Here is a 19,958-nt window from a genome sequence, read left to right on the forward strand (position 1 = left end):
TTATCGAGTTTTATTTATACTGTCGTTCGGTTTTGCCATCACAATGGTTTACAAAGTTTACAAATAACAGTAACCTTATGAAAAAGCAGCAATGCAAATACTACACCAGACCCTGTTTTTAAATCTTTCCTTACCCTCACTGGTATTTATTGGTTTGCACGTTTTGAGTTCCAAGTTCGTATACATTTAATATACCAATTGTTTCTAGTTTTTACCGCTTTTCTTTTTTTCACCGGACTACTCACTATAAAGGTGGACTATCATGTAACGTCCTTGATGACTGCATTCCTCGTCTGTTCCATGCACCCATTCTTGACTTTGCGGTTCTTCTATACGCACTTCCCCCCCCTGGTTTTTCATAACCACCCCCACTGGTTTTGGCAATCACAAGTTTTATCCCTTTTTATTCCTTATAAACATTTTTTTATTCCTTGTACAATTTTCCTTTAGTTTCAAATCCCATATCTGCCTTGGTATAATGGTCCTGTACATATTATTTCCTCTGTGGTTTCTTGGTTCATGTTGCCCTCTTATCCGTGAATACCCAAGTGGTTTACCCTTCTTCCTTTTCCTCACGTAAGTGTTTTACTGTTGGATTCTTTTTGCATTAATTATTGTCGTATGGTCCCTTCTATACACAGACTCAGTTTTTCTGCTCTTCTGGTATTTAAGCGATTTTTAATCCATGATCCTTTCTATTTCGCTAATTACAAGGCAACATGGTTTGAGGTGGTCACATTATCTTACCCTTGAAAACCCTCCTATACTTCTTTTTTTGTAGGTAACTTAATGTTAGCTATGACAGCTTGGATTTTTATACGCTGATTTGATTGAATGGGGTAGGTACTCTTGTTCTCTTCTCTGCTAATTTTCCCACGTTATTATGGTCCCTATATGATTGATATTTTCTCTTGGTTTTTGTAGAGATTCCTTTCAACAATTTATCATCAACCATATTATATCATGTGTGACTCGTCCCTCCCAATGCAGCCCTAGTGAAACATGGTTCCATGTCGGGGGACTGATTTTCTAATAAATGTTTTGATAACTTGGAATTATATATATTTTCTGTTGTCAATTTGTCTTAAGCTCTAATTTTTATATGGACCATTTACACAAATTTTTGCAACACACCTGCTGCATTAATTTGTTTTATAGTGTGTTTGCTCATCATTCCACATCCTTTTGAGTCTTTTTAAGTAATTACATTTTAAATTAATACACAAAAAAAGTTATTTTCTTAAAGATGCAGAATTTTAAATATTTTGAGCAGAATTTCCCTAGAAATTCACTGTAAGAGTGTCCCTTCCACTCACTCTCCCTACTCCCCTGACCACTTTGCCCTCTCAGGCCCCAACTCCTCCACCTGCCAGTATCTCTCTCCTCCATCTCTAGGCTCAACCTCTTCCACTCTTATCGCCAGTCCCAGAGTTTGACCCCGTTCTCAGTACTGCCCCTCACACAGGCTCCCTCTGTCCTGCCCTCTGTCCTTTTTTTCTTGGGTTTTTTTTCTGTAGAATTGTTTCAGTTTGAGTTTCTGACAATGTCATTTAACTTGAATTGTGATGTCATCAAGTACTCTGCATTGCTTATTTGTTTAGCCACAATATCTATATCTTATCTCAGGCTAGAGCTATGTGATCATGCAAATGAGTTCCTGTAGGGGCAGTGGATGGATGAGGTATTTAACCATAATACAATGGTTCATTTTTGCCTCAGTCTCACCTATTAACAATCAAGAGTGGACAAAAGCAATCTTTCAATGTTACAAAGTAAATGTATATTTTTTATTTTGGTTTTTTGGGAGGAATTAGGGACCTTTTTATTGTATTAGGGTACACAGCAAACTCCAGAGCTTTTCACATTGTTACAATGTCTCTACTTACAAGTGAAGTTTTGAGAACAGGATGGGTATGATGTCAGTCAAGTCGAAGGCAGATCATAATATTAATTTCAGCACACAAACAAGGAGGTTTATTTTAAATATATATTAATTATCTGGTCTCCTTGCCCTTAAATAAGTTTTTCAACTACTATTAATATATCTTAGCAGTTTTTCCAGTAGATCAGACAAAGTCTTGGACTCAGAACATCTGGCAATTATCTTGCAGGATCTCAATAAATTTCACAAGATAACCTCAGTCTTTGCCTGTAACCAGAGGGGCGGATTTTAAAAAGCATTTACATGCGTAAATCTGGGTTTTACGCATGTGAATGCACTTTACTCGAGTAAGTGGGCTTTTGAAAATTGCTACAATATATGCCATTGAATCGTCCATAGGATTTATTCGCATAAGTGCACTTTACATGAGTAAATGGCTTTTGAAAATTGCTACAATAGTAGTTACATTTATGCGCGTAACTCCTTTGAAAATTACCCCCAGAGTGTTGATATACCGGTTAGGTGTACCTTTAGGACAGGGCTGGGTTTCACTGGGTGAGAATCAATTAATTCTGAACTTAAAGCTTTTACTGCTTTAAGTCAAGGCATCCTTTCCAGAATCATGATGTATTATCACCTCAGTAACCAGAAAAAGTTCAAATATATCTTGGGCCACAGCTAATCTGCTGCTGCTGTAGTCTAAATGTGTCTTTCCCCAAACTTAAAAATCTTGAAGGTGAATTTTAAAAGGCCAGCGCGTGCCTCAGTTAGGGGATGCACAGATATGCTGGGGCTCACTCACACTGAGCAGATTTTAAAAGCTGCCGAGATACGCACAGATCTCCCGGAGCACGCATACCTCTGAGGTTTTCAGAAAGGGGAGTGGGCGGGGCATGGGCCTTTTGGGGTGTGTACCTGAGATGTGCGTGGGAATCCTTGCGTGCCGAGGTCCCCTGCCGTGTAACTTCTGCTATGGCTGACGAGCGAGTGATAAAATAAAGAAAACTAGGCAGATCAGCAGGGTTTTAAAGGTCGGGGCTAACTGGGGGGAAGGAAGGCTATTAAATTAAGGGGTTTTGGAATACCTTTCTCAACTGGGAATGAACTGGTTTTAGTGGCAATGGTGCTGGTGCTCAGTCCTTTTAAAATCTCTCCACTTAGGTGGTAGGAACGGCATTTGCGCTCATAAGCGGGTGCCCATTTGTATGCGGCCAGCCTATTTTATAACACGCGCACATCTTACATAAAATGGCTGCGGTGGCACTGGGCACGGGCTGACACGTGCGCCCGTGCGCAAGCTTTTAAAATTCACCCTTCAGTTTCTAAGGACCGCTTCAGAACGCGGGCTGTTTTTATAGTACCTTGGTCACGGATATATGGCAGCTGTTTGTGGGGCTATAGGATTGTGAAACATATGCTTCTAAAGCTCTGTCCCAGTTTAGGAGAATGATAAATCCTAGTCAGAACAGTTAGAATATTCCTCTCTGGGGCTGGTTCATTGCACGGTCTGCAGTACCGCTCTTGCTGGAAGCTTTTAAACCTCATTGTTTTCTGCGGGTCTATCCACCCCGTCACAAAGGGTAAGTGACATGCTCAAGATCGCATATTGAATGATAGCTAGAGGAATGGTGCCAGGGTCTCCAGGTTTTTAACTGTGCTAAACCCTCCTGTCTGTCTCTTCTTCCTGTCTGCTCTGTGCAGGACATCAACGCCTATAATGGGGATAAGATCAGTGGTGCTATGCCTTTCCCGATGATTGCGGATGAAAAGCGGGATGTGTCAATTAAGCTGGGCATGCTGAATGCTGAAACGGATTACATTGACCTGCCCCTAACTGTTCGTTCTGTGAGTCCTCATATTAGCTTTTTTGAGCAGGTTTTGCAGGCATTTCATATCCATTTACCATGCTAAGTAACATCTGTTACAGCTAACACCTTGAGTAAATCAGGGGACAAGATTTATCACATAATCAGAGAGTGAATTTTACATGGAGCAAGTTATAATTCTGCAGAAACATTTACAATCACCTTTGGTATAACAATTTTTATTCTCATTTGGACAGCAGGAGAGTTTTTTTTATCAGGACATTCGAGAGATTATTATTAGTAGTACCCCTATATACTATATGGGGATTATATTAAACCTGCTGGAACACATCTAGTTGTAGTACTAATTTTATTTTATTTGATGTGCCATATAATTTTGCTGCTATGTTATTTTTTTTTATAGAAACAGATTAAAAAAAAAAATCATAAAACTTCCCAACCTGAGTATTCACCTATAGGTGAGAGTTTATCTAATTGCAATAAGAATTTTGGAAGCAAGGCATTTGTGATTTGGAATGTCGTGATTGAGTTCCAAGGTTCTCTCATACAGACACTCACCCTCTCATAAAGACATCCATCCACACGCACCCTCCCTCTCATACACACACCCTCTCATAATGTCTCTCTCACACACAGGCACTCATTCTCACAGGGCAAGTCTTTCACACACACATTTTGGACCTTTTCTCTGGCTACATAGCAAGGCCTCGTCTGCCGCCTGCTCCAGGGGAAACACTGGCGCACCGTAGGCCCTTTCCTACCGCTGGCTGTGGGGAAAACTCTTTGGCTGCTAAGACCTTCCTTTTGCTGGCAGGGAGTGGAAACCCTACCAGCACGTCACTTCTCCACGCCTCCAGCACTGCAGGTTTTCCTGCCGCCAGAGTTTGCCTGAATGAAGGGTGAGGCAGCTGTGGCAGGAAGGTTTCAGGGGCAATTTTTCCGCCTCAAAATTTTGCCGCCTGAAGCGACTGCCTCACCCTGCCTCATTATAGAACCTCCCCTGCTCTGGAGATTGAAGTTACAAACTGCTCAATAGCGGTTTATCCCTGGGAAACCATTTTATCATTCAGAAATAAAGTTAATTGATTAGGTTCATAAAATTTATAGGAAACAATATTACATTTTACCAAGCATTTACTGGAAAATTTTAGAAAAAAATAAGTCCCCAAATTGAAGAACTCTGTGCCTTATCAGCAAAAATTGTCATTTTTCCATCTGAATTTTTGCAACATCAGAAAAAACCCTTACATCAGAAAAATCCTCCACCTACCTCTGGGCCGGCCCGGGCCACTGGAACCTCTCTTCGGCCGGCAAGGCCCGGCCTAGCCTCTGCCGCAGCGTTTCCTCCTCGAGGGAGACGCCGTTGATCCTCCGTGCTTGGCCCCGCCCCCTAGATACGAGCGCGTGCAAGGGCTCTAGATTTAAAGGGCCCAGCGCGGGAAGACAGAGGACAGCCCAGAGATGACGTCAGACGCTGCAGGGATATTTAAACCCTGCTTCCACTTCTGTGCCTTGCCTTGCAACGATGTTCACTCTTTACCTAGAGTCACTAGTTGCTGCTTCTGACTTCGGCTTCCGACTACTGGCTTCTGATTCCGGCTTTCGTCCACTGGTTCCTGACTCCGGCTCTCACCCAGGAGGCCTCTCCTAAGTCCAAGCGGCTCGGGTCCTCATGAGCTCCTCTCGGGGGGCCTGCGGGCTTCCTGTGGTGAAGTTCCAGTTGGCCTCCTGGCTTCAGCTCTACTCTTCTCCATCCTCGGGAACTCCTCTTCAGACACCGACCCACAAGAGATTGCACGTAAGTCCAAACGGCTCGGGTCCTCACAGGCTCCTCCTGCGGGGACCTCGGGCTTCCAGTGGTGAAGATCCCTCCGGTCTTCTGCCCTGTGCTGCCTCCTGGCTTCGACTTCCATTGTGGGCCTTCCCACGGTGTGTCTTCATCTGTCCCAGCCGGCTTAAGGGTCCACGAATCCAACAATCTGTGCTTGAAAAATAATTTCAGGAGCCAATCTCTGTCCAAGTCTAAGAACAAAGTCGCAATTGAGGTCAAAGGTTTGACCAAATGCTTCTCTGATATCTCTAAGAAGGCTATCTTTTGAGATGTAGATAAATTATTCCAAAGAGCCTCATCCTCTTGTTTCTTAAAACAGTGGGAGATAAAAAGCATTTGCAACTGGAGGGGGGCATGACTGCTCCGGAATTTTTAAAACTTCCCTTAAATAAGTTTAAACATTTCAACAGGTGGAATCAAAGGTAGTGGGGGAAAATTAATAAAATGCAGATTTTGATGTCTTACAGCGTGTTTCAAATTCTCCAACTGCATTATCCTTGACAATAACCTGGATCCCCATCAATATGTTTAACTTTAGCAGTTCTCCACTCTTCCATATTTTGCTTCAAGGTTTCAAGAACAGATTTATTCCCTAAAAGAATACATTTTTCCATCACTGAAGCAGTCTGAGCAATTACTGCCTTCCCGAGGCCCTCCATTGCTTTCCCAATCTCCAGTGAAAAAAAAACTGTGGGCCTTTCCATTGCTAAACGCTCCACTTCTTTCCTGCAAGGTGTTTAGGACAGGAATCTGAGTTCTGGTAGGGCCTGCTTCACACCATCCTCGCTGGCCCCCTGTTGTCCAACCAATCCGGTGGGTTCCCACGGCATTAGAAACATCAACAAATGCTATTCCAATTGCCGCTTACACAAACTCGGCGCTCACACAATCTCTCCACTGACGTTACTGTGTTGCGTAAGGCTTAGGCGGTTCGAGCAGTAGCAAGATCCCCCAGAGGAGTCCTCTGATCTGGACTGAGCAAAATGCTCAGGCTAGGAGGAGATGAGAGCCCAGCTTCCACTCCCCTCCCCCCCCCCCCCCCCCCCAGAGCTCTTCAGCGGACCTCTTCCTGATTAGAATTGCCTTGCGTATCACAAAGGTATCAATCGGACCAAAAGAGAGTGCCTTCATTCAGGGTAAGCCCTAGGCTTTCCTTTCCTACTCAGAACCATCTTACAAAGCAAAATCTTAACAAAAATGTAACAAACTCAGGAATTCTGGCAGGTATGAACTCTAGAACAACGCCTAAACCTCTTTTTCCTCTGTTGCAGAGCTTGCAGCATAAGTTGACCGGCTAAGAAAAGCTACACGCACAAGCAAGTTGGGGAAAAAAAGGGCTCAGATGGAAATCAGCAAGGGCACACACACACACACACTGCCTTTCTGACACCTATACCCACCAATACAGACATCTTGTAATTCAGGGCACCCAGTCAAGTTACATTACTTAGAGGGTTTTTTTTAGTCCGTATCATGTCATTGCTTTTGATTTTCTTTAAGTTTTATTTATTCATTTTCTTGTATTAAGGTCATGATATATAGCTTGATCCTGTTCACTTTGGGCAGGATTTTCTTTCTTGAAACAGTGGATCATAAGTTTTAAGATACATTTTAATAATGAATCTATTTCACCCCTACACAAGACAGTATCTCTGTCACCAGCACATGCAAACAGTTTCAAACTATCTCCCAAATATACACATACACAGCTTCAATTTCACTTATGTGAACACATAAAGCCTCCCTCTCACACAAACCCTCTTTTTTTTTTTTTTTTCTTTTTGTCTCACAGGCACACACAATTGACTTTTTTCTCCTACACAAATACACAGACACAAAAAGCAAAGTCTAATTCTCACTCATATGCATAAACTCAGATACATACTTTGGAAATTTGAACTCAATGTTAACAATGCCTTTGGAAATTTTGTATACTCTATAATCTTGTTAGAAGTATTCTGAAAATCCTGTAAGCATGTATGATGCCTGAAAGCAAAAATTGTTGTGGTATAAAAGTATTCAATTTTGAGCATTAAAATTTTGCACACAAACCCATCAATATTCATACGTCTTGAGCGACAGAGGGCACTTTGCTTTATCTTTTCTATTCAAACACCCAAGTATAAATTTGTGTACAACTGCTTATAGTTTGTCTAACGGGTGAGAATTTGGGAGTGGGGTGTCACACCTTTGCCCCCAGTAATGCTTTCTTGATTCTCCAGGTGTTCATCATTGACCCAGACAAGAAGCTGAAGTTATCTTTACTGTATCCAGCCAGTACAGGCAGGAACTTTGATGAGATCTTGAGAGTGGTAGATTCTCTCCAGCTGACTGCAAAGCATAAAATTGCAACTCCAGTGGACTGGCAGGTAAGGAGCTTGTTCAGCAGATAGCCAAACTGAAAAACTATGTGGTGTTGATTCCCAAATTTAAATTTCATTTTGTCCTTGTGTAGTTTCAGTGTAACATTGTTGTGATTACCTCTCTGTTTTGGTTCAGCATTCCAAGACACTAAGGGGTAGATTTTAAAACCTACGCGCAGGCATACATGTGCGCACACTACCCGGTGCTCGCACATGGACGCCCGATTTTATAACATGCACGCGCATGTTATAAAATCGGGGGTCGGCGTGCGCAAGGGGGTGCACGTTAGTGCAACTTGCGCTCGCCGGCACCTGCGGCCTTCCTCCGTTCCCTACCTCCTAATCTAACCTTCCTAACCCTTCCCCCCCCAAAAAATGTTCTTACCTTTTGCGCCCGCCCCCTCCCCGCCCCTTTCCCCAAAGCCCAGGGACTTAGACGCGACCCAGGGCTTTTCGCGCGTCGCCGGGCCTTTTTAAAATAGGCCCGGCGTGCGTAACCCCGCCCACGTGTGTAAATCCTCTGGAAATCTGGCCCTAAATGTAGGAAAAGTCTGAAATACGATCACATCTCTTGTCACTTATGTACAGTGAGCTTAATCCAAATCCTCACGGAGCCTCTTCTCTTCTGCTTTTTTATATCCTGGGTCATGCTTGGTCCCTTCCATTTGTGGGGCACACTCTTCTGAGCCAAGCATGACCGTCTCAATTGCACCAGGATAGCATGCGACATTTAGGATGGAACAAAGAAAACAAGCTGGCAGCAAAAGAAAAGGGTGCATTAGTATTTTTCATACTTTTTCTAAATAATTCTTCAATGTACTCAAACACCTGCTGGTTAATTATAAATAAATGTGGTGTTGGTAATATAAAGACATGTATAAACCCCCTCTGCTTTTCAACTCCAGGCAAGAAGAGCACAGAATGTAAAGGCTTTCTCGAAGGGAATATGAAAGATTTTTATAAAATCATGAGTGGTGTGGAACAAGTTAATAAGGAACAGTTATTTACCCTTTCAAATCATGAGAGGTCTAGAACGGGTAGATGTGAATCGGTTATTTACTCTTTCGGATAGTAGAAAGACTAGGGGGCACTCCATGAAGTTAGCATGCGGCACATTTAAAACTAATCGGAGAAAGTTCTTTATTACTCAACGCACAATTAAACTCTGGAATTTGTTGCCAGAGGATGTGGTTAGTGCAGTTAGTATAGCTGTGTTTAAAAAAAGGATTGGATAAGTTCTTGGAGGAGGAGTCCATTACCTGCTATTAATTAAGTTGACTTAGAAAATAGCCACTGCTATTACTAGCAATGGTAACATGGAATAGACTTAGTTTTTGAGTACTTGCCAGGTTCTTGTGGCCTGGATTGGCCACTGTTGGAAACAGGATGCTGGGCTTGATGGACCCTTGGTCTGACCCAGTATGGCATGCTCTTACGTTCTTAAATAGGACTAGGGGACACTCCATGAAACAAACTAATGACAGATTTTGAACAAATTTGTAAGACTTTTTTGTCTGGTTTTTTTTAAAGTCCAAGCACAATTAAGTTGTGAAATTTGTTATCAGATGTGTTCAAGGCTAATAGCGTAGCCAGGTTTAGAAAAAGGTTTGGACAAGTTTCTTGAGGAAAGGTCTAAAACAACTATTAGACAGTGAAGCTTGGGGGTCACCACCTTTCAGTTCTGGAAGTGAGTAACAGGGAGTGGATCTCCCCATTAGGATCTGCTGGGTAGTTTCAAAAGACCTGAGTTGGCCATTGTCGCATATAGGATGGTGGGCTTGATGAACCACTGGTGAGATCCAGCAGGGCACATGTAAATTCATTTTACCCATGTCATTTTACTTTGGAAAATTGCTATAATATATGCCATTGAATTGTCCACAGGATTACCCGCATAAATGCATTTTATGGGGGTAAATGGCTTTTGAAAATTGCTACAATAGTAATTACATTTACACGTGTAACTCCTTTTGAAAATTACCCCTTATGTTTTAAAGATTTTTGATTTGTTTTTTTAATACCTTAAGTAGACATTCTCCTTACGTTTCTAAATATTGACACTTGACTAAACAGCCTTTGAGAATTATGTATAATTGCCAAGATGACTGGATCTTTTGATTTCTGAGCTGGCTCTGCAGTGTCTCTTCCTCCTGACAAACTGAGAGTTAACATTTTTTTTTCTTGTTTTAAAGTGCAGACAGGGAACTTGACGTGGAAAGAGAAGGGCTGAAAGGCCCCCGATGCTGGGGGGGGAGAAGGATCATTATTTTTTGCTGTGGCCAATTATAAGGAGGGGCCAGCAGGACTTCAACCAGCAGTGAGGCAACAGCGTGGGGAATCTGCTGGTTGCGTCCCGCTACCACAGGAGGCGATAGAGGTAGAGGTGGGAGAGGAAGGCATAAGAGTGCCTCCTGTTGCTGCGGTGCTTCAGGGAGAGGGCTGCCTGAGGAGCCAGCCCATGCCACTGTGGTGCTACGTTGGGAGGACCTTGGGAAGCCGGCCCATACTGCCACAGCTGTTACCTCTATCGTAAAAATTACACCGTAGACCACGGAGAACCTCGGGGGAAGCTCCAGCTCTGCGGGGCTGGTGTTGGTCACAGCTGCTCCACGAGCATAGGGCCGCTGTGACCAACATAAACCAACCCACGTGATTGGCCGGACCGGCCCACCGGGGCATGCCCGAAGCCCCGAAAGGCCAATTCACCCCTGTACAGATTTGTTTCATGCATATTACAAATATCCTTAAAAAAAAAAAAAACAAACAAGCTGGTTTCCTGAGCCTCCAGGACAGGGTTGGGAAGCATTGTTTCAAGCATCTCTTTAAAGTAGGAATTTAAAAAAAACATAAGCATTTTTATTGATAGTTTCAAACAAAAGCTTCAAAGAAGCAGATGATGTATCATTTTACACATGATTTTCTTAAGTTCCCTCTTCAATCCTGTGACCTTCGATATCTCACATGGAAAGTGATTTTCCTTTTGGCAATCACTTCCGCTCGCAGAGTTAGTGAATTACAGGCTCTAGTTACCTTTCCGCCTTACACTAAACTTCTGCAAGACCGAGCAGTACTCCACACTCACCCTAAATTCTTACCTAAGGTAGTTTCGGAGTTTCATCTCAATCAATCCATTATACTGCCTACCTTTTTTCCCAGGCCCCATTCCAGTCCAGGAGAGCAGGCTCTGCATACCCTTGACTGCAAACGGGCTCTAGCGTTCTACCTAGAGCGTACAGCTGCCCACAGGAAAAGCACTCAACTGTTTGTCTCTTTCCATCCTCTCAAATTGGGGCAGCCTGTGGGTAAGCAGACTCTCTCCTCCGGGTTGGCGGACTGCATATCCTTTTGCTATCAGCAAGCGGGCATTCCACTTCAAGACCATGTTAAAGCACACTCTGTGAGGGCCATGGTAACTTCAGTAGCACACCTATGTTTGGTGCCGCTTCCTGACATTTGTAGGGCTGCTACCTGGAGTTCTCTCCATACCTTTACAGCCCATTATTGCTTAGATAAAGCCGGAAGACAAGATTCCATCTTCGGCCAGTCTGTCTTGCGCAACCTATTTACAACGTGACGTACCTACACCCTTCCGCCTGCCCGGTGGGGTTCAGGATGCCCTCGCCCAAATTTCATCCCAGCCTAATGCCTTGCATGCCTGGGTACATTTGGTGCATACTCGGACATCCTCAGCTCGGTACTCACCCATTTGTAAGGACTACCATCCTGCTTGTCCTGTGAGAAAGCAAATGTTGCTTACCTGTAACAGGTGTTCTCACAGGACAGCAGGATGTTAGTCCTCACGAAACCCGCCTGCTGCCCCCCAGTGTTGGGTTCGTAATGTTTTCTTATTTTATTTTCAGCACTACCTGTAGCTTTTTAACAAGACTGAAGGGGGACCCCTGCTGGCTGCAGGGTTAGTGCCATGCTGGGCATGCCCAGTAGAGGCCAGTCAAAGTTCTAAAATTTGACAAAAGTGTTTCGTGATTGGACTCCATCCTGTGATGTCACCCATATGTGAGGACTAATATCCTGCTGTCCTGTGAGAACACCTGCTACAGGTAAGCAATATTTGCTTATTCTGAACCTTTCCCGAGGGACAAGACAGGGATGCCCTCTCTCACCACTACTATTTGCGTTATTTCTAGAGCCTCTAGCTTCATATATCCGAAGTAATGACAAAATCGGGGGTATCACAATTGGGGAGAGGGATTACAAAATATCATTTTTCGCCGACGACATCTTATTCACTCTCATGAACCCATCATCTACATTACAAGAAATGTTGGCTGCTTTACAAAAATTTAGTGGGGTATCGGAATTTAAGCTAAACATAGAAAAATCTGAACTTTTGAATATAACTTTTCCACCAAGAGTTAGCAGACCTATAGACTTCATTTCAATTTAAATGGGCCTCCAAGAAAATTAAATATCTGGGGGTGAATATTAGTAAAGATCCTAATGAGCTATACCAATTGAATTACCCTCCACTGATAAGTAAGTTCTTCAGGGATCTTGATAGGTAGTCAGAACTATATCTTTCCTGGTTTGGTCGGATCTCTGTAAAAATGAATGTATTGCCCGGATGGGGTATTTATTTCAAGCTTTACCAATCATTATTCCAGTGGTGATTATTAAGTGGTGGCAACAGAGGATCTTCTCCTACATTTGGAGGCGAAGACCCCTGAGGGTATCACAACATGTTATGTTTCGACCCAAGCTATGAGGGGAGTTGGGTGTTCCAAATATAAGTTGGTATTATATGGCAGCACAGATAAGGGCAATGATAGACTGACACCTTAAAGGAGAACACGAACAGTGGGGGGATATTGAACAATCAATGGTGGGAAAAATGCCTCTTAAGGTGGCAACCAAAAGATTCTTGGATTCCACTAAAATTTATCCCTATGCCAGTTTGCACTACTCTCGTCATATGGACAAAATGGAGGGCATCATTGGGAGGGGAGAGAAAATACTTTTTCAATTCAGGGATTTTTACCCATAAAGCCCTTCACACCTTGGGACATCCGAGGGCTGCCCAAATTTGGGAAGAGAAAGGTATTAAATATTTGGGACATCTATGGGCACATAGAGCAATGATCACCTTCCATACTTTACAGGAGCTGTACCAGTTACCTTCTGAGGATATATTCACTTATATCCAGATTTGACATTTTTTACAGACAAATCATATTAGTGGAGAACTGGAAAAGGGTAAGACTCAACTGGAAAAATGGTGTGACCAAACTGATACACTAAAGAGAGCGATTTCTCAGGTTTATAATTATATCAAGATCCAATTTCAAAACCAGCATACATGAAGGCTTAGGAGGTAGATTTGGGCACATCCTTATCTGAAACAACCTGGGATTCCATTTTGCTGGCCACCAAGAAGGGTTCACCCTACACTCCATTGGCAGAAAATAGTTACAAGATCTTGTTCAGATGGTACTATACTCCAGAGCGCCTGCATAAATTTGACTCCAGCTATGACTCAAGATGTTGGAGGGATGGCATTAATTGGAACCTTTTTTCATATGTGGTGGAAATGCCCTAAAATATTGCCATTTTGGGAGAACATTAGTCAACTCATACAGGATGTATTGGGGGTGAGGTTTTTGTTAACCCCAGAGAATGCTTTCCTAAATATACCTTTTGATGGTACACCAGAGCAATAGAAAATAGCTCATCTTATTATCATGACAGCTCGATGCGAAATGGCTCTGCTATGGAAAACAGCACATATCCCTACAGAGGAGAGCCTTCGATCTAGATTATCTAGAATCTGGACATATCAAAAGGGGATAGCTATCTCCCTGTTTTGGTTTTGAGGTGTTGGAGTGGATTCTTGGGTACTGTGGTGATGGCCACTCCCACGGGGAGGAGCCCCGTGAGGAACCGCAGTACTAGGCTAGACTCTATACACGCAGACACAGAGAATTCATATTTATTATACAGCTTGGTGGTACTGCCCAGGGGTGGCAGGAGTGAGGTAACCCAGTAGAATAATCCAGGGTTTCTCAGGAGAGGAGACCAGTCCCACATTCATGTAGATGGTAGGCAGCGCAGGCTAGTGGAGGAAGTCCCGGATGCAGACTCCCAGCACTGAAACTGAAGATGAGACAGACTGACAATGTTAGTTACTCACTGAAGTAGATAGCTGTATTGATGAAAATCCTGGCAGGCAGAAGTAGTTGAACTGTAGGCACCAAGGTAGGGAGAGCAGGCCCTTGAGGAGCGAGTACCCGTTATCCCAGATAGGTATCTGAAAGAAAGCATAGGGCCCCCGAGGAGCAGGTACCCAGGTTAAAGATGAAAGGCCTCAGAGGGCAGAGAGAGCTTCCAGCGGCAGCAAGGAAGCGGCAGAGCAGTTTAGACCGGAGGCATTCCAGTCCATTCAAGATCCTTGCTAACTCGGTTTGTTAGCAAACGAAGGGCAGGCTAAATACCTGGATGGCTTGACGTCACTCGGAGGGGACGCCCCCGAGGTTCCCGCCATGACGTGGATAAAGATGTGGGTTGTATGCGCGCGTGCACCCTAGGAGGCCCTCAGGAGAAACATGGCGAACACCATCACCGTTGCCGTTCCGGGGACACCAGAGAGAGCAGAAGATGCGGCAGCAGCCATCTTCCCAAGGCTTGAGGAGAGAGAAGGAAGAAAGGTGAGGCACAGAGGTTGAAGCAGTCTGAGACTGACGGACGCAACACTCCCACAGAAATGGTAACAGATACATGCAGAAATGGCACCCTTTAGGGAAATGGTTGTTTCAATGATAGGGTGAGCTAAGAGAGGATAGGGTGAAAGTGAAATTTACTTTGAGTTCATGCCTAGATCTTATCTGCCTACAACCTCTTTCCTTTTTATATCTTAAGCTTCTCTTATCTTTACACTTAGAGACCACCTCAGTTTAAAATAGATATTATATAGAGATGATCCTATACTATACTATGTTTGATATCAGAAGGGAGGGGGGGAGGGTCCTTGGAGATGTAATTCTGGTTTAAGACTACCTGTTATGAATATTGTATTTGTACTTTATCTTCATGTTATGTATTGTTACATACGGGTTTCATGATGTATAATGTTGATGTTTTGCATATTCTGACTATGTATAAAAATGCAATAAACAATTAAACAAACAAACTATAACATATGTAATTTACAGATATACGTGCAGTATCTCATGCATATTCATTGTGGCTATCCTGAAAAACCACCCAGTCAGGTGTGCCTCCAGGACTGGATTGGAAAATGCTTGTTTAGATTGAAGAAGCTTGCTTACCAGTGCTTGGCTAGTAATAGAAATGGGATGGTCTGGTATAATCCTCTGTGAGAGAGAGTATCAGGGTTTGTGTGAGGGAAGAGATAATGAAGGCTAAAAGTCTCTTTAAAAAATAGCAGTAAAAAGTACTGTAGTACAATTGTGAAAGTAAAATGGTTTGTTCAAGTGTATTACTCACACGCTCATGCTCTTTTTCACTAGCCTGGAGACAAGGTAATAGTTAGCAGCTCAGTTTCCGAAGACGAGGCCAGAAAGCTGTTCCCTTGTGGAGTTTGCACTAAAGACCTTCCTTCTGGCAAGAAATATCTCCGGTTCACCCCTCAGCCGAGGGATTGAGAGGAAAGGAATGGAAGCAGGACGGGCAGGGAAAGCAACATTCCCAACAGCATGTCCATCCTCCTTAATGTGAATCACTTTATGTATTGTCTGATTTAATGCTGGGGAGGGGAATTATGAATTGCCTTTACTGGAAAGATTTGTGCTGGTCAGCCACTACAGGTGGCTTATGAGATTTCCTTTATTATCATGGAATAAATCAGAAATTACAAACCTAAATTTCAACCATCTTATGTTCCTTTTTGGCTGCTCTGGTAGGCTCTTAGTCTTCTAATTAGAGAGGAGACAAATGTAATCTCCATCCTTGACTGCTTGTGGATTTTCCTATAGGTGCAATATGTTGGATGACCTTTACCTTGGAAAAAGATGGAGGAGGGGGAGATAATGCTTTTTAATAAAAGAAAGCCATCACAGTAAGAGACCAGGGAAGATGAAAATCCTTTGGAGTGATTGAAACACTGACATCAAGATGAGAATGTACTAAAGTGCGATACTGCATTTATCACTCAGTAAATGCCTTGCCCTGTATACTAATGGAGGATTGGAATCCTTTAAACTTTGAGTTCATAAAAATATAATGATAGAGGCAATAATCAAACTTTCCAGGAAGAATTGTGTGAAATCTTGATAGGCATTTCTCACCTCCCACCAGCAGGGGCTGCTGTGGGCTATGGGGACTATTTGGTCAAGCCTCCCAACTCCTTGGCCCACACTTCCTGCTGGCAGCAGCCTTGTTTTCTGTGTGAACATATATAATTCCAGGCTTCTAGTCAGCAAGCTGCCAGTTTGGTTCTCATTCTCCAGCCCCCTCCTTTAGAGTTCTGCTTGCAGAGTTCATTTTGCTGCATTGACTCCAGCATTTTCCTCACTTCTCTGGATTTGCTGATAAATCTCATCAGGTTTTCCTGTTTCTTGTGTTCACTTGTTCTTCATACTGCCTTCCTGCTTAGTCCTGGTTTGGGATCTAAGCCCTGCTGGCCACAAGTACCCGAAGAGGGAAGGAAGCCGTCTCTGGCAGAAGCTGCCCTGCTGCTGTTCCAATTAGAACCAATCTGACTCATCTTGCCAGTGTCTCGGGGTCACACCTCCAGCAGACTACACTATCACAGTTTGTAATTGCAAACTGGCAAGCTTATTTTCAAAGGGGGAAAATAAGCTTGCCGGTTTGCAATATTTAAATCACATATTTACATAGGTAAGATGCGTTTAGCCATATAAAAACATTTGAATATTGCTCTTTATAAATATTGTTTTGGTTTTATAAGCTTCTTTAGCTAAAAACTTTGCTTTCTATTTGTATCATCCCATAAGCTTTGAGAGTTAAATCATTTGGCCATAAAATAAGCCTGTAAGATACATGAGTTATTAAAGATTGATTATCGCTCTTCTGAACAATCACAGGGGTGAGGGGGTAAATGTCTTTTAGAGACTGGGGGAAAAGTTTGGACTGGTGTCCTCTATCTTGTCTTTCTCCTTGGTTGTTTGGACAGAGTAGGGAGTTTGTTCATTGCAGCAGTGTTAACCTGTCTGGCAGGTGCTATACTCGCTTTGGAGGAGGAGGCGTGCACCCTGGCATATTAACAAAAAAATGTGTGGCACACCAGCCTTCCCAGGGCAGGCAGCGCAGACATGGAGAGGACGCCTTTGATAGAAAAGAAGAACTAGGAAGGCACTGAAAGCCCCACAAGTCTCGCTTCTAAATTTTAAATCAAAGGGAAAGAGGGGGCAGAGACACACATTAACTCATGACAATGGGCCATTGCCCTCTATTTACCAAGTGCAGGAGATGGTAGAAGTCAGTATGATGTGATCAGCCAGCTCAGGTTAATTGCCTTTGCAGTTGCATGTGGCTGCCAGGGCTTCTCCACTGCTGCTGCTCCCAACGCTCGGAATGAGTCACATCCAGTGCTCCGTGCCCGCTCTCCCTGTCGCACTCAGCCTGGGGATAAGAGAGCTTGGGAGGGACTCAAAGGAGAAAGATTAGAAAGGGGGAAGATGAGGTGCTGCGTGTGCCACATAAAGTGGGGGCCTGCCTAGGCACACCCTGGATGCTCCCCATTATTACAACACCCCAGGCACATGATGGCCGACATTCTCAGGAAGGAGCTCCTGCTCTTCTGGGCTCTGCTGTCGGCACACCTCTCTTGTTGCTGTGAGGTGTGCTGACCGCAGAGCCCAGGTGCTGGTCTGGATCTGAACAGCAGGCAGTGGCAACCTTTCTGTGGCACACACCTGATGGGAGGAGACACTGGGTTAAAGCAACTGATGCAAGTACTCTGCTTTCTGAAGTCCCTGCTAGCACACATGGGCAAAACCACGACTGGCTAATCCCGTTCCTCGCGACCTAGAACCATTTGGTAGCCCTACCATACCCTCTCCTACCCATATTTACGGTTGTCATCTAAGCAGATGTAAAGCAATGTGAGGCCAGAGCCATCTATACAGCACGTCATAAAAGGGAGTGGGGGACTGTATCTCAAGTAGACAGCCATTGTTAGTTTAACTGACCATGCGCTCTACCGCACCAAAAAAAATGGTTCTGAAATCTTCACCGACAGGAGGGTGACAGTTTTACGTCTTCTGGCAGTGACACTGTTAACAGTGTTTTGCACACCCCTGTGATTTGTGTTTCAGAGGTAGGGGTGGAGGCTTGAGGGGTTGAAGACTCATACTGGACCTGGGGGGCCTTGAGGGCACAGAGGTCCATTTTCTATTTATGAGGAGGGGCAGGGTGGGGGGAGAAATGGACTTGAGGGTGTCGAGGCTCAAATTAACTATTGGAGGGGAGGAGGAGTCGTTCCTGTGCTAATTGGCATCTTTCACTTTGGGCAGGTTAGTGCAAGAAAACCTGTGCCAGTGGCTGCACCGCCTGTCACTATCTAAGCACACAGACTTTAAGATTCTGTGCTCACATTTTTTTTTGTATTAAACATCACCTGGCCCCCTCCCCAATATTTGTGTGACCCTTGAGATCCCTGTTTTCAAGATAGATGAAACTTAGGGGGGGGGGGGGGAGGAAGCAACTTTTCTATGCGCAGGCCCCAATCTCTAATTCATTATCACTGATAATTATCTCTATGGGAAACTTTATATGTCCTTCCAGAAAAAAATGTAAAAGCCTGGCTTTCTGAAAAATGCTTTGACCGAATTCAATTATGGTAGTGGAGTTCACATTTGCTGCTGTACCCCAAGTGATAAATGTCAGCCGGCACCATTTCACTAACCTGCACTGGTCTTCCCACTTCTGCCAGGGCAACCGTACCACGTTGCTTTTGTTATGTTTAAGTGTAGGACAGCCGCGTCCGAGAAAGCTGAAGCTGCTCGCTAAGACACAGACTGCTAGTGAGGCCTTGAAAACCTTGCGCCTCTTGAAAAATAATTACCGTATGAAAGTAGCAATAATGAGAGAGCTCGCTGTAAAGCATCAGCCTTCTTTCTAGCACGTAGAGAAACAAAGGCTGCTTGTGATGCTGCAGAGCTTCGTGACAGATTCTGAAAGCAGTGCTTTAGAATCATAGTTCCTGTTGTGACTGTGCCCGGCATTCTCTTGGAAACTTTTAATACAAATTTCCTACCCCCATTCCTTCCTCTGCTTTCTTGCAAATTAAAAACAAAGTTGCTTCAACTTTGGTAAACGGTAATAATACTCTGGCTTTTATATCTTAGAAAATGTTGCAGAATCCCATGGCCAGTTCCCAGGTTCATCAAGGTCCCATTCTCTCTCTTTTTTTTTTTATTTCCAGTCTGGATATTTTTCCTCTTGCTTCCTTGGGCTTTCAGCACAGCTAAAACTGGCCTCTGCTGGGCTTCGTTGCCAAATACTCTTGAGATTATTCCCCCTATTTCATATCCCCTCCCAGTTATTGCAGCAATGGTCTTCACCTGCAGACTCCTCTCCTCTCCCCTCTTATCTCTCCCTACATCTCTCCCCATAAACTCCGTTCATCAGGCAAGTCCCTCCTATCTAACCTCTCTTACCAATTCTGGACTCTGTGCTTTCCACCTGGCTGCACCATATGCTTCTAATAGACTTCCTGAGATGGCACGTCATGCTCCTCCTCTTGCCGCATTCAAATACAGTCTAAAATCCCACTTTTTTGATAACCTCTGATTATCCCACTTTACAGGCTTATTGATTTTAACGATTTTATTAATAAATGAAATTCCCAAAGTCTCTATTGTCCTGTATGTTTGTCTTGATTGTTCTCACAGGACAAGCAGGATGGTAGTCCTCACATATGGGTGACATCATCAAGATGGATCCCAATCACGGAAAACTTCTGTCAAAGTTTCCAGAACTTTGACTGGCCCCTACTGGGCATGCCCAGCATGGCAATAACCCTGCAGCCAGCAGGGGTCCCCCTTCAGTCTTCTTTTTTCCGCACAGCAGTAGCCTCGCGGTTAAAGAGCTCTGAAGAGATTCCTGACAGGAATTTTCCT

At 43.8% G+C, this 19,958-nt stretch overlaps 1 protein-coding gene across 1 annotated transcript in view; it reads left to right on the forward strand.

Annotated features, from left to right (window-relative positions):
- LOC115099792 (peroxiredoxin-6-like) overlaps positions 1–15,737 on the forward strand; it is a 50,163-nt gene extending 34,426 nt beyond the window's left edge. The window contains exons 4-6 of the mRNA XM_029617641.1: positions 3,584–3,727; positions 7,762–7,908; positions 15,384–15,737. Coding sequence (XP_029473501.1) covers positions 3,584–3,727; positions 7,762–7,908; positions 15,384–15,518 — 426 coding nt within the window. The 3' untranslated portion in view covers positions 15,519–15,737. The remainder of the gene's footprint in view (positions 1–3,583; positions 3,728–7,761; positions 7,909–15,383) is intronic.
- Positions 15,738–19,958: the final 4,221 nt, after the last annotated feature.

This window comes from Rhinatrema bivittatum, chromosome 10, assembly GCF_901001135.1.
Source record: "Rhinatrema bivittatum chromosome 10, aRhiBiv1.1, whole genome shotgun sequence".
Lineage (NCBI taxonomy): Eukaryota > Metazoa > Chordata > Amphibia > Gymnophiona > Rhinatrematidae > Rhinatrema > Rhinatrema bivittatum.